Below are 14,572 nucleotides of genomic sequence, written 5' to 3' on the forward strand. Positions count from 1 at the left end.
GTTACAGTGTTCAATGGCCGAGCAATTGGCAATTAAAATAGCAGTTAAAGTAGAACAGTGCTGAATAGCAAAAATTGCCCTGGTCATGAAGAAGGTAAAACCTTCCAGAGGTCACGTGGTTAAAGTATAAGAAAAGGCAAAAAACATTTCTCCTTTTACATGAAGGTCAGGTTAAGATAATCCAACACAGAGTTCCTCCTTACATCAGAGTCTGCAGGTCCCCGTTTACAGTGCAAGGGGATCTCTGCAGGCCCTGATGTAAAAGAGAACACTGTGGACTCTGATGCATAAGAGGACTCTGATGTACGGGGGAATGCTGGTGTAAAGGGAAACTCTGATATAAGGGGGTCTTTCGTCACCAACCCTACACAAGATTCCACAGAGCTCCCCTTAACATCATAGTCCTCCCTTACATCAGACTCTACAGGGTTCTCCTCTAGAACACAGTCCACAAATTTCTCCCTAACATTAGAGTTCCCCCCCCCTTACATCAGAGTATGCAGGGCTCCCCCTTACTGTGTAAAAGGGGACCCTTCCAACCCTTATGTAAAGGGGAATACTGTGGACCCTGAAGTAAAGGGGAATGCTTCAGACCCTTATGTAAAAGGGAACTCTGATGCAAGGGTGTCTCTGGTCACCACAGCCCCCCCCCTTACACAAGAGTCCAGAGACTTTCTCTTACATCAGAGTCCTTACAGTGCAAAGGGGAACTCTGTGGATCCTGATGTAAAGGGGAACTCTGAGGTAAAGGGGAACACTGTGGACTCCCTAGCTCCCCCTCCAGTAATTTATGAAAGGTGTCAAGCAGTGCCACGATGTCTCCTGCATGTTCACTCCCCATCAAATCCCACCCTAGCCCTACCTGAGCCCATCTGGCTTTGGACCTGTGCATGTACAGTTCTGAAGCCTGCCCACGGCCATATTTTTTATGTACAGGTTTTTACAAACTGTCCAAACTGTCCACAAATGTACAGACGGTTGGCAACCCTGATGGGCACCATTCACAAAATGCTTTGCATTTTCCCAAAGAATGCAAAACAGTTTCAGATTGGATGAATGGGAGAGCGTGACATCACCCTGCCTCTCCACCTCTTCCAGTCAGAGAATGCTCTGAATGGTGCCTGTACTGAGCTGGTGACCTCCTGTGTTACATTTTTAAAATTTTCATGTATTGCAGAAAAAAAAAATTGTGCTTTGCTGGGTTTTTTTTTTTTTTCTCTGGATCAACTGTGGGTATAGGATTATAACTTTTTTTTCTATGGTTGAACTGGATGGACTTTTGTCTTTTTTCAGCCAGACTAACTATGTAACAATGCAGCAGAGTAGCCGCTCAGCACAGGACCAGGGAGCTAGTGCAAAATCACCGGAGTAGCGGTGTATACTACATTGATTTCCAGCAAGGATCCTGCAGATATGGTATGTACATAGTTACATGTGTTCAAGCTGGACCAATGTAACTACCAGGGGTGGACTGACCATTTGGAAACTCGGGCACTGCCCGAGGGCCCGGGGTCAGTAGGGGGCCCCATGAGATGCCCCTGGTACCTTTTTCATAGGCTTTTTTGAGTTTGGGCAAGAACACAGGGGCCCCATGATCCCCTATTGCCCAGGGGCCCCACGAGTTGTCAGTCCGCCCCTGGTAACTACTTCAAAATATTCATACTAGGAGTTCACATAATCAGATAATTGACTAAAATTGTATTTTACTATTGTGTAAACAAAAATATTTGTCAGTAATCAGTACCTATTACACACAACTTGCTTTTTTTTTGGATTTATTGAAGATTGCCAGTAATAATGATGAAAAGCGTGGCTTTTTCCCCAAGTATCTTGAAATGTATACAATGCGAGACATTTTATGTAACATCGGTCAGTGTTTTGAAAGCAGTGATACAATGGCACTCCAAAAAAGGGAAATGTCAGAACTTTTTAAGGGAAAGGAAAAACATAAAAAAGTGTGTAAAATGTTCATCAATAACATAATGCATAGTAACATGTAAAATGTGCCTGAAAACCACACTGCGTGCAATTCCAGTTTACAAATACGACCCAGGCTGCAAAGAACTTATTGACACGAGGGGGTGGATGCCTCGCACGCGTGCTCCAGCACATCTGCCTGTTGATGAACCTCCAGTTACTTTGGTTCCACTTTAATTAGCCTAAATATTACCAAGTCAAATGATCTCTTATGCTTGTGGCCTTTTATTTGCACCTGAGCTGCATTACTTCCACATACAAGTAATTGTGAATACAAGATCAACTCAAAGCAGATCTGTTCAAATTAGAAGTACCTGGAATAATATTGCATTTGAATGGCTTCCCAATCTGATGTCTGTGTAAGGCTCTGTTCACATCAATGCGTTTTTTAGCGCTTTTTGATTTTTAAAGAAATGCACTACAGTCCATTTACCATGGTTTCCTATGGAACATGTTCACATCTATGCTTTTTTGAGTTGCTGTGTTTTTGAAAAGAGTTAGAGACTTTTTTAAAAACAAAAAGCAGCGTTTTTGCTACAATAGAGTTCAATGGAGAATCTGCTGAAATGCATAGTAGTGTGTTTTTTGCTGCAAATTTTTATTCTGCCCACTTTCCACTTTAAAAAAAAAAAGCTGAACACAACGCAGTGAACCTCGGCAAAACCACATCAAAAACGTGTGTAGAAAAACGCAAAAAGCAATGCAAAAAACAAGCTGCATAGGTGTGAACGCAGCCTGAAAGAGCTCTCTGGGTCTAGTAGAATTTCTGTTCAAATGCCTCCCTCTAGTGGACAATATGCTAAGTGCCAACATTTCACAGAAAAATGAAAGAAATATACAAGCTGGCATTGCTGACCCTTTTGGTTTCCATTCCCTCAGTGTTGGATTTATAAGGAGGCAAAATGGGCAACTGCCCTTAACAGAAGGGGCCCCCGCTCTATACAAAAATAATGAAAAACAATATTAAAAAAATCATATAAATTATATAATAAATAATAATGAAAAATTACTTTCTTTTATGAACTGTATCTTGGGAAGTAATATTTTACCTGCCATCATCTGTAAAATCTGTAAGTGCTGATTCACACATGTGTGGTGCGGATTGAAGCTCAGGCTTCACAGCTAATGGATACAGTAGTTGTTCAGCGATTCAGGGCAGGTTCAGGACAGGTTTTGATCAGATCCAGGTCAGGATTTTACCCTGTTCATAATTGACAATGTGCAGTTTAGAAATGGTTCTTATAGAAGTCAATAGCCTGTAATCCGCACCTGAACTGGCTCGCACTGCTCAGAAATTAGACATGACTCTTTTTCAATCCACACTGAACCCGCACTGCCAGTGCACCGGACATATGTAAAAAGGCACCATAGAAAGCAATGTTAAGTCATATGTCATGTGGACTGGATGCGGTTGAAGCCGCATCCAATCCACATATATGTGTACCGGCAAAGTTTTTACTCTGGACTGGTATATTGTATAATTTTTACAAATTAATTTTGGCAGTTCAAGTGAACCACCCATACAGTGGTTACACTCTTAACCACTTCCAGTCCGGACACTTTCACCCCCTTCCTGTCCAGGCCAATTTTCAGCTTTCAGTGCTATTACACTTTGAATGACAATTGCGTGGTCATGCAACACTGTACCCATATGAATTTTTTTAGCATTTTTTTGAGACAGATAAAGATTAATTTTGGTGGTATTTATTCACCACTCGGATTTTTTTTTTTTTTACTATGTAAATGAAATGTCCAAAAATTTTGACAAAAAGTGTTTTTCTTATAAAAGTTAGCAAATAAATAATATTTAATCATAAATCTTGGCCAAAATCTATTCCGTTATCTTTTTTGTAAAAAAAAAAAAAATTAGTTTATAACTAAAAATTATAATTTTTAAACTTTTTTTTTACATTTTTATTTTTTTTATATTATTATTTATGGGTTTTTGTTTTTTTTTACGTACTGTCACCCTAGCAGTACAGTGTCATGGTGACACTGTACTACTTGTGGGGGGTGATGAAGATTTTTTTTTTTTACACTGATTGCTTTTACACCCATAAAGGCTGTAAAAACATTAATTTCTCCTTCTCTTTGGCTGCATTCTTGCAGCCATTGAGAACTACTGTGTGATCTGTGATTGGTCACAGCTTGTCACATGGTACAAGGCTGTTGTGAATGGCCTTGTACCATGTGACCTCTGCGATCATTCACAGATTTCACACATAGTAAGCAATGATGTCAGAAGTGACATCTTGCTTACTACTCTGCATGTGATCACTGATTGGCCAATCAGTGATCACATGATCGGGACCTCGCACAGAGGTCCCGTCCGACGATCGGTGTTCCACTGTGTCCACGGGCTCCCAGGGAGAGCGCACAAGCAGGGGGCGGGGAGGCCGTTTATAAACGGCCACCCAACCCATGCAGTGCCATCGTCCGGCCGTTTATATACAACAACCGGATGGGAAGTGGTTAAGGAAGCTGGTGGATGGGGCTCGGGGTGTCCCTTTCCTTGAGTTACGCAGTGTCCTCTGATTGACTTACGCAAAGTGGTCATACGGGGCTTTTGAGACTCATTGGGATTTTGATTTCAAGACACTTTTTCTAGTTAGCGTAGTTGACCATTACTACACGTGGAATACACAGTGTCAAGTTTCCACTCGGAAAAAAGTCCTCCCTGTCGTGGGGTGGTGCACAAAATTCTGGGTGAGGTTGGGAATATTCGAGGCCTTGAGAAGGACAGGTGGTGGCCTGGATGAAGGCGTGGAGGTCCCCATAGTTGCTCTCTGTCAGTCTCTGGGTGTGTGGCTTTTCTTTCTGTCATTTCACGTCCCCTAGATTTTATAAGATCAGATTTTTGAAAAAAGGCTGCATGCATAGGATCAATGTTTAATCGTTTCTTAGCCTGAGGATGTGTTTATGTGGAGGTAGGGTTTGTTGAGGTGCATTATTATGATAATAATGACATTTAAATATGTTATGGTATGTATATTTTGTTTTTTTTGTATGTTTTGTCCTGCCAAAAAAAAAGACATTTCCTGTTTTCTATCATGAAGTAAGCTGTTTTTGTGTGTGTATATATATATATATATATATATATATATATATATATATATATACTGCTCAAGAAAATTAAAGCAATTGAAAATACTTCAGACCTCAATAGGGAAAAATATCATACAGGATATCTATACTGATATGGACTGGGTAATGTGTTAGGAACATAAGGATGCCCCATTGTTTGGTGAAAATAAAAATTATCAACCTACAGAGGACTAAATTCAAAAACACCCCGAAAATCAAAGTGAAAAAATGATGCAGCAGGCTAGTTCATTTTGCTTAAATTTCTTTGCAGCAACTCAAAATGGTACTGAGTAGTTCTGTATGGCCCCCACATGCTTGTATGCATGCTTGACAACATTGGGGCATGCTCCTAATGAGACGATGGATGGTGTCCTGGGGTATTTCATCCCAGATCTGGACCAGGGCATCACTGAGCTCCTGGAGAAGGTGTAGAGTCTGACAATGGGTCCAAGGATTTCATCCCGATACCTAATGGCAGTCAGGGTGCCATTGTCTAGTCTGTAGAGGTTTGTGCGTCCCTCCATGGATATGCCTCCCTAGACCATCACTGACCCACCACCAAACCGGTCATGCTGAACGATGTTACAGGCAGCATAATGTTCTACAGACCCTTTCATGTTTGTCACATGTGCTCAGGGTGAACCTGCTCTCATCTGTGAAAAGCACAGGGCACCAGTGGTGCATGTGCAAATTCTGGTGTTCAATGGCAAATGACAATCAAGCTCTATGGTGCTGGGCAGTGAGCACAAGGCCCACTAGAGGATGCTGGGCCTTCAGGCCACCCTCATGAAGTCTGTTTCTGATTGTTTGGTCAGAGACATTCACACCAGTGGCCTGCTAGAGGTCATTTTGTAGGGCTCTGGCAGTGCTCATCCTGTTCTTCCTTGCACGAAGGAGCAGATACCGGTCCTGCTGATGGGTTAAGGATCTTCTACAGCCCTGTCCAGCTCTCCTAGAGTAACTACCTGTCTCCTGAAATCTCCTCCATGCTCTTGAGACTGTGCTGGGAGACACAGCAAACCTTCTGGCAATGGCACGTATTGATGTGCCATCCTAGAGGAGCTGGACTGCCTGTGCAACCTCTGTAGGGTCCAGGTATCTCCTCATGCTACCTGTAGTGACACTGACCCTAGCCAAATGCAAAACTCGTGAAAAACAGCCAGAAAAGATGAGTAGGGAAAAAATGTCAGTGTCCTCCTCCTGTAAAACCATTCCTGTTTTCTTGTTCATTGTTGCCCATCTAGTGCACCTGTTGTTAATTTAATTAACACCAAAGCAGCTGAAACTTATTAACAACCCTCTCTGCTACTTAACTGACCAGATCAATATCCCAGGAGCTTAATTGTTAATTATTATTTGGCTTAATAATTTTATGCTATACTCCTAATTAAAAAGTGTTAATTTTTTGACCTATATATATATATATATACACACTATATATATATATATATATATATATACACACTATATATATATATATATATATATATATATATATGTGTTTTTTATTATTATTATTTTTTTATTTTTTTTATTCGGTATATATGTAAATATGTTTTTATTATGTTGTTTGTATGTAAGATTAGTAAGAACCTATGACTGTGTGTGTGTGTGTGTGTGTGCATGCTTGACATCAGAATGACATTGTGTCATGCATTTTGAAAATTCTTTTAGAATGTAAACCAACTCTGTGTATGAAGGGCTCCACATATGCAACTGAAAAATATATAATACACATGGAATTATTTGGGGTCAATTATAGTGCAGCGCTCTGTTAACCTAGAACCCCCCCAAATAATGCACATCCAAAAAATAAATATAAAATGTGCCACAAAAAATAAATATAAATATTTCACGTGACCTAAAGTCACCTTGGTGCTCTATATTCAGTGAATAATACAACAAAGTAAATCATGTGACACCTTAAAAAATAATATATAATATAACAGCAGATCCCTCATGCTAAGGTATACTGCATGAATAGGGGACTTTCAGATTCCTCAAAAATTACTTCCTTGACGACCCCGAGGAAGTCACAAGGGTGGTGACGTAACGTGTAGGTACGATGTGATGCAGCTTCCAGAGCATGGTGACACACTTCCGGCGTCGGACGCCATTTTTGAGGAATCTGAAAGTCCCCTATTCATGCAGTATACCTTAGCATGAGTGATCTGCTGTTACATCTATAGGGAAAAGTGAGTGGGCATTTTTACTGTTTAAAATAAAAGGATTACGTTTTCACCTACTACACTATGGAGGATCTTTTTTCTCTCACCCTGTGGGGTGTGAGATATAGTTAACAGAAAATCTTCCTGTGAGACCTGGTTTAAGTTGGCGAGGAACTACAGGTCTCAGAACCACCTGCCACAGTTGGAGTAGGATCCAGGGAGATATTGAAAGTGAAGTAGCCCGTTGGGTTGCTGAAGGGAGGTGAGGAGGCAATCTAGCCATTGAGGATTTGAGTGTGCTGACACATTCACAGATACTTTCACCACACTATGCTGCATAGTTTTTGAAGCACCATTGTATGGACATTTTATTTTATGAAGAATTTAGTGTGTTTGATCACATTTTCACTTTATCACTATATTCCCTGGCATAGGGGTCCTTATATTATTTTTTAAGGTGTCACATGATTTACTTCGTTGTATTATTCACTGTATATAGAGCACCAAGGTGACTTTAGGTCATGTGAAATATTTATATTTATTTTTTGTGGCACATTTTATATTTATTTTTTGGATGTGCATTATTTGGGGGGGTTCTAGGTTAACAGAGCGCTGCACTATAGTTGTTTGTGTTGTTTATCACTGATAAGGTATCAGTTTGAGTGACAGCTGCTAATCTCTAGGTCACTTCCTTTAGCGCAGGAGGATTCTTTATTATTATTTGTGGTCAATTGTTTCCCTTATTCCTATACAGCTGGGGGATGTGATTCCCTTCTCATTCGGTTTTGCATGGTAATGTTGGTTCCTTGGCGGTCCTTGGAGCACAGCCATGCTAAACCTCGGTCCTCTATGTTGATGTTGAATGACCTTTTTTATGTTCTCTGGCAATTCAAGTGTTACAAATGAAATGTGAAGTAGAACAAGATAAGCATGATTTTAGCATCCTACTGTTTTCGTCTCTTTTCTCATTATAGGTACTAGAGATGAGCGAATCGAACCAGGCGAACCGGAATTCGAGTCGAATTTCAGGAAATATTCGATTCGCGGCGAAACCGAAATTTTGCCTACTTCGGGTGCGCGAATCGAACATTTCCCGATCAGCCGGCAAAAGTGTCCCTGCAGTGAGCTCCGCTATTTCTGACAGTTCTCTGACAGAAGGAACACATGTTTAGCGGTTGAAACATTGTATCTATTAGTTTACATTTAGGATACAGATGTTTCAACCACTGTTCATGTGAAGAAGCTGTGAGAGAACTGTCAGAAATAGAGGAACTCTGCACATACACTTTTTGCCGGCTTGGAATTATTCTTCTTTTCATCCTACTTCTTCTTCTTCTTCATCTTCATCCTCAGAAGAAGAGGATGAGGATGAGGATGAAGAAGAAGAAGAAGAAGAAGAAGTAGGATGAAAAGAAGAATAATTCCAAGCCGGCAAAAAGTGTATGTGCAGAGTTCCTCTATTTCTGACAGTTCTCTCACAGCTTCTTCACATGTACAGCGGTTGAAACATCTGTATCCTAAATGGAAACTAATAGATACAATTTGTATCTATTAGTTTCCATTTAGGATACAGATGTTTCAACCGCTGTACATGTGAAGAAGCTGTGAGAGAACTGTCAGAAATAGAGGAACTCTGCACATACACTTTTTGCCGGCTTGGAATTATTCTTCTTTTCATCCTACTTCTTCTTCTTCTTCTTCTTCATCCTCATCCTCATCCTCTTCTTCTGAGGATGAGGATGAGGATGAAGAAGAAGAAGAAGCAGTAGGATGAAAATAAGAATAATTCCAAGCCGGCAAAAAGTGTATGTGCAGAGTTCCTCTATTCTGCAGATACACTTAGAGGAGCTCTGCACATACACTTTTTGCCTGTTTGGAATTAATCTTATTTTCATCCTACTTCTTCTTCTTCTTCTTCTTCTTCTTTATCCTCATCCTCAGAAGAAGAAGAAGAGGATGAAGAAGAAGAAGAAGAAGTAGGATGAAAATAAGAATAATTGCAAGCCGGCAAAAAGTGTATGAGCAGAGTTCCTCTATTCTGCAGATACACTTAGAGGAGCTCTGCACATACACTTTTTGCCGGCTTGGAATTAATTTTATTTTCATCCTACTTCTTCTTCTTCTTCTTCTTCTTCATCCTCATCCTCATCCTCAGAAGAAGAAGAAGAGGATGAGGATGAGGATGAAGAAGAAGAAGAAGAAGAAGAAGAAGAAGAAGAAGTAGGATGAAAATAAGAATAATTCCAAGCCGGCAAAAAGTGTATGTGCAGAGCTCCTCTAAGTGTATCTGCAGAGCTCCTCTAAGTGTATCTGCAGAATAGAGGAACTCTGCACATACACTTTTTGCCGGAAACCGCTGTATGGAGGGAATGTCATGGAACTGTCAGAAATAGACTATTAATGACAGTTCTGGGACTGTCCTTCCATACAGCGGTTGAAACATTGTATGTATTTGTTTCCATAAATGGATCCATTTATGGAAACAAATACATACAATGTTTCAACCGCTGTATGGAAGGACAGTCCCAGAACTGTCATAAATAGTCTATTTCTGACAGTTCTATGACATTCCCTCCATACAGCGGTTGAAACAGCTGTATGGAGTGAATGTCCCAGAACTGTCAGAAATAGACTATTTCTGACAGTTCTGGGACATTCACTCCATACAGCGGTTGAAACATTGTATCTATTTTTTTCCATAAATGACATTCTGCAGATACACTTAGAGGAGCGCTGCAGATACACTTTTTGCCGGCTTGGAATTATTCTTATTTTCATCCTACTTCTTCTTTTTCTTCTTATGAGGATGAGGATGAAGAAGAAGAAGTAGGATGAAAATAAGATTAATTCCAAGCCGGCAAAAAGTGTATCTGCAGCGCTCCTCTAAGTGTATCTGCAGAATGTCATTTATGGAAAAAAATAGATACAATGTTTCAACCGCTGTATGGAGTGAATGTCCCAGAACTGTCATAAATAGTCTATTTCTGACAGTTCTGGGACATTCACTCCATACAGCTGTTTCAACCGCTGTATGGAGGGAATGTCATAGAACTGTCAGAAATAGACTATTAATGACAGTTCTGGGACTGTCCTTCCATACAGCGGTTGAAACATTGTATCTATTTGTTTCCATAAATGGATCCATTTATGGAAACAAATACATACAATGTTTCAACCGCTGCATGGAAGGACAGTCCCAGAACTGTCATTAATAGTCTATTTCTGACAGTTCCATGACATTCCCTCCATACAGCGGTTGAAACAGCTGTATGGAGTGAATGTCCCAGAACTGTCAGAAATAGACAGAAACTGTCACAGAACTGTCCTTCTTCTCATCCTTCTTCTTCTCATCCTTCTTCTCATCCTTCTTCTCATCCTTCTCCTTCTTCTCATCCTTCTCCTTCTTCTCATCCTTCTCCTTCTCCTTCTTCTCATCCTTCTCCTTCTCCTTCTTCTCATCCTTCTCCTTCTTCTCATCCTTCTCCTTCTCCTTCTTCTCATCCTTCTCCTTCTCCTTCTTCTCATCCTTCTCCTTCTCCTTCTTCTCATCCTTCTCCTTCTCCTTCTTCTCATCCTTCTCCTTCTCCTTCTTCTCATCCTTCTCCTTCTCCTCATCCTTCTCCTTCTCCTTCTTCTCATCCTTCTCCTTCTCCTTCTTCTCATCCTTCTCCTTCTCCATCTTCTCATCCTTCTCCTTTTCCTTCTTCTCATCCTTCTCCTTCTCCTTCTCCTTCTTCTCATCCTTCTCCTTCTTCTCATCCTTCTCCTTCTTCTCATCCTTCTCCTTCTCCTTCTTCTCATCCTTCTCCTTCTTCTCATCCTTCTCCTTCTTCTCATCCTTCTCCTTCTTCTCATCCTTCTCCTTCTCCTCATCCTTCTCCTTCTCCTCATCCTTCTCCTTCTTCTCATCCTTCTCCTTCTTCTCATCCTTCTCCTTCTCCTTCTTCTCATCCTTCTCCTTCTCCATCTTCTCATCCTTCTCCTTCTCCTTCTTCTCATCCTTCTCCTTCTTCTCATCCTTCTCCTTCTCCTTCTTCTCATCCTTCTCCTTCTTCTCATCCTTCTCCTTCTTCTCATCCTTCTCCTTCTCCTTCTTCTCATCCTTCTCCTTCTCCTTCTTCTCATCCTTCTCCTTCTCCTTCTTCTCATCCTTCTCCTTCTTCTCATCCTTCTCCTTCTCCTTCTCCTTCTCTTTCCTCATCTCCAAGGGCATTTAAATTAAAGGTACAGTGTTCTGCACTAATTTAAAGGCTCTCTGAAGCCTAGAAACCCTTTTTATAAGTCATCTTCGTAGCGAAGAAATTCGCATCGAATCGAATTTCACACTGGAATTCGCCGAATCAGCCGAATCGAATTTTTGAGAAATTCGCTCATCTCTAATAGGTACCTTCAAATTCTCCCTGATGAAGATTATATATTAATCAAAATGCGTCAGAGATAGACTGTATATTATAAGTACATTTAAGTGACTCATCCCATATTGTTATTTGTAATTCAAGTCCAGAGGCGCAAGTTGCTTAATTGTATACAGCTCCAATGTCAGAGCCAAAAATATTTTTTATTGGCATGGTTTTTAATGGAACTCGTATCAATAAAATCTTTTTTATACATTTATGTTTATGTGTATGGCTGCATTAAAGTCCCATGAGAGAATCCTTTTTGCAATAAAAAAGTGTGGGACAAAGATGGTGAACAAGGAAATACTATGGAGGTGGGTTTGTTTGTGGGACATTTATTTACTAGTATTGATGTGTTTTACAACTTCATGCACTTCCATTTTAACAATTAACTTAACATGCCTATTATAATTAATGCTGATCTTTCATTATAGTGATGCATTCTTTACAGTTTTACAAGATAAGAAAAAGGGACATCATTTAGCTCAAAGTATGTTGGCAAAGGAGACCCTGTCATGCTCCCAGTTAAATGGACCATGAAGGATTAATACACAATTTTATACAATTTTTACAGGCTTTTCAAAGTAACAATTGCAATAAAATAGAGTTTGAATGAAATGTTTGGTGTAGTATAGTATGTTTGTTAGTTAAATAGTACATTTTGTTAGAGGTCTATACATCAGACCATTACAAACTACTGATAAGAAAAAAGGGACAAAGGGAAATATCAGACATTTAAAACATATGTTTCAGTCTCCAATCTGCTTTAAGGCCAAGGATGGTCCATCAAAAGCTGGGGATAACTTGATTATACACAACCCTGTGTGGGAGGATCAGACTCAACACAGAGGCAACAAACATCCAACTCTTAAAAAAAAAATCTGTTTATTCCAACAGTACTAAAAATACAGCATAATCAGACATCCATGCTGAAAATAAAGGCACAATTGAAAAAACAAGCATTTAATTAATTGAGCTGAAAATATGTTAAGAGGCTAGGGGGAGGAAGAGAATGGCATCAGCTTTCCATTTTGGGCGAAGGTAAGGTTCACTTTAAAGAACCCAATCACCGAACATACACTTTTCCAGCCAGTAATACAGATTACACAGTCACCATGTTACACCTGCTATAGAGAACGGATTGGTACTGGTAGTTGGGAAGGTGTCAGTGATGATCTGTAGAACAAAGATGGCATTATATCCACTTTTCCAAAATAAGATATGGTGTTCCTGTTAGCATGAAAATTTCAGCCATGTCAATAAGTTCAAAATATGTGAATATTTAAAATATTTTGGTCAATAGATTTATTTTATAGTATTGCAAATGTATTTTCTGTTATTATTAAATAAAATGAAGCTGTTTCAAAACTTTATTAACGTTGTTAATTAGTGAAACATTGTATTTCCAGATGGTTGTGTCTCTTATCAATGATGTTACTGGGAGGTTTGGTTGCTTTGGTAGTCGGGTATGGTGGAGACCAGCAACATCATTGGGAACATCAACATTCCCCTTGTAAGCTTTTAACACAAAATGAACTGATGCTTGAATGACCTCTCTTGGATTGACAATCATTTTGTGGCTGTTCCACACGTTTGGCTGCTCAGGCTCATAGTGGATATGTTGCAAAATGTTGGTTCCCGGTACATTTTTTGGAAAAGCTCCTTGAAATGTGGAGTCTGTGACATTAATTGGATAGTAGTGGTTTTCGATGAGAAACACAGCTTTGTTGGGGTATTGTTTCTCAAGAGCTTCCATCATTTCATTCCAGTCTTTGTGCATTCTTGGCAAAATGATCTCATCAAGATCATTGAATGTCACATATCGACTTTTGTACATGTTCCGATACATACAATCGTTCAGTGTCACAAGTTGACCATAGTAGCCAATCTGGTTGGAAGAATTCATGTCTTGGTGCCAAACATCAGATGTCCGAAGATACTTGTCTATGGGCCAATGAATTATCTCTACTAATCCCTCTGTGACATAGTAATCAAAAACCTTTCCCATAGTCTTGCTGCAGCTGTTCTGATAGATAACAACTTTCTGAGCTCCGAGCAGCCGGTACATCTCGATAGCTTGTATAACTGGCAGGACATACTCACTCTTTCCAAACATGGTTGAGATACACACAGTAAAGTCAACCAAGAAAGACTGAGGAACCCGATTTTTTATTTCAAATATGGGAATGGACTTTCTGTCCTTTGTCGTAGACCAATGGACTGAGATATACCTTGAATTACAATTCAAAGGTTCTGTACACACCACATCCGCTGGGCCATAATGAAAACTAAATCTTAAAGAATGTACATCAATTTGGGCTTTAACTGGAATATAGTCATCAAAATTTAAGCAATAAAACCAACAATATAACTTCTTCACATCTTCATCATGAAGAATTGTAATCACTCGCACTCTCTTAGTCTCTCTACCATCATAATAAGCTGATATGACAAATGTTTTATTGTCTTCCAGGGGTGTGATGGTGCCATCATTAACATTAGGTAGAACATTCATGGCTATTTTTGACTTTTTGGATTTTTGGAAATGGGTAAAAGAAACCAAAAAAATTATTAAAGAGACAACCAGCACTTTTTCAATTGAGATTCTGATGAAGTGCCTTACGAAGCTGACCATCTCGAACTTCTGTAAATGAAAGAGAAACTAATTACCAATTTATTTTGATGCATATTGTTTATTCCAATCTTTTTTCACAAATTCTGAGTAATAAGCATTCAGAGCCAGCATGGGTGCTTGGGCTTTCAACATTTTCAGACTAATTGCCACACGAAAATGGAACCAGGATAATGGTGGCAAATTGTCCATGGGTAAAAAAATGTAGACCTTGTTGTATCACAAAATTGCAGCACAGCTGCCTTTGCTATTTATATAATACACTGGAAGCTGAACTTTGAACAGTGGCCAAAGTCGTTTTTACATTTTGGGTG

At 39.6% G+C, this 14,572-nt stretch overlaps 1 protein-coding gene across 1 annotated transcript; it reads right to left on the reverse strand.

Moving 5' to 3' along the window:
- Positions 1-12,494: 12,494 nt before the first annotated feature.
- On the reverse strand, positions 12,495-14,252 carry LOC149462354 (beta-1,4-galactosyltransferase galt-1-like). Its single transcript, XM_089677072.1, has one exon. The coding sequence runs from the start codon at positions 14,139-14,141 to the stop codon at positions 12,969-12,971; it is 1,173 nt and encodes a 390-aa protein (XP_089533198.1). The 5' UTR covers positions 14,142-14,252; the 3' UTR covers positions 12,495-12,968.
- Between the last annotated feature and the right edge of the window lie 320 nt (positions 14,253-14,572).

This window comes from Staurois parvus, unplaced genomic scaffold (genome assembly GCF_062004578.1).
Source record: "Staurois parvus isolate SC_StPar_1 unplaced genomic scaffold, SC_StPar_1.0 ptg000176l, whole genome shotgun sequence".
In the NCBI taxonomy this organism is placed as follows: Eukaryota; Metazoa; Chordata; class Amphibia; order Anura; family Ranidae; genus Staurois; species Staurois parvus.

Excerpts from the sequence above, each read along its gene's own strand:
- LOC149462354 (XM_089677072.1), bottom strand. The coding sequence starts at position 14,141 with ATGAATGTTCTACCTAATGTTAATGATGGCACCATCACACCCCTGGAA.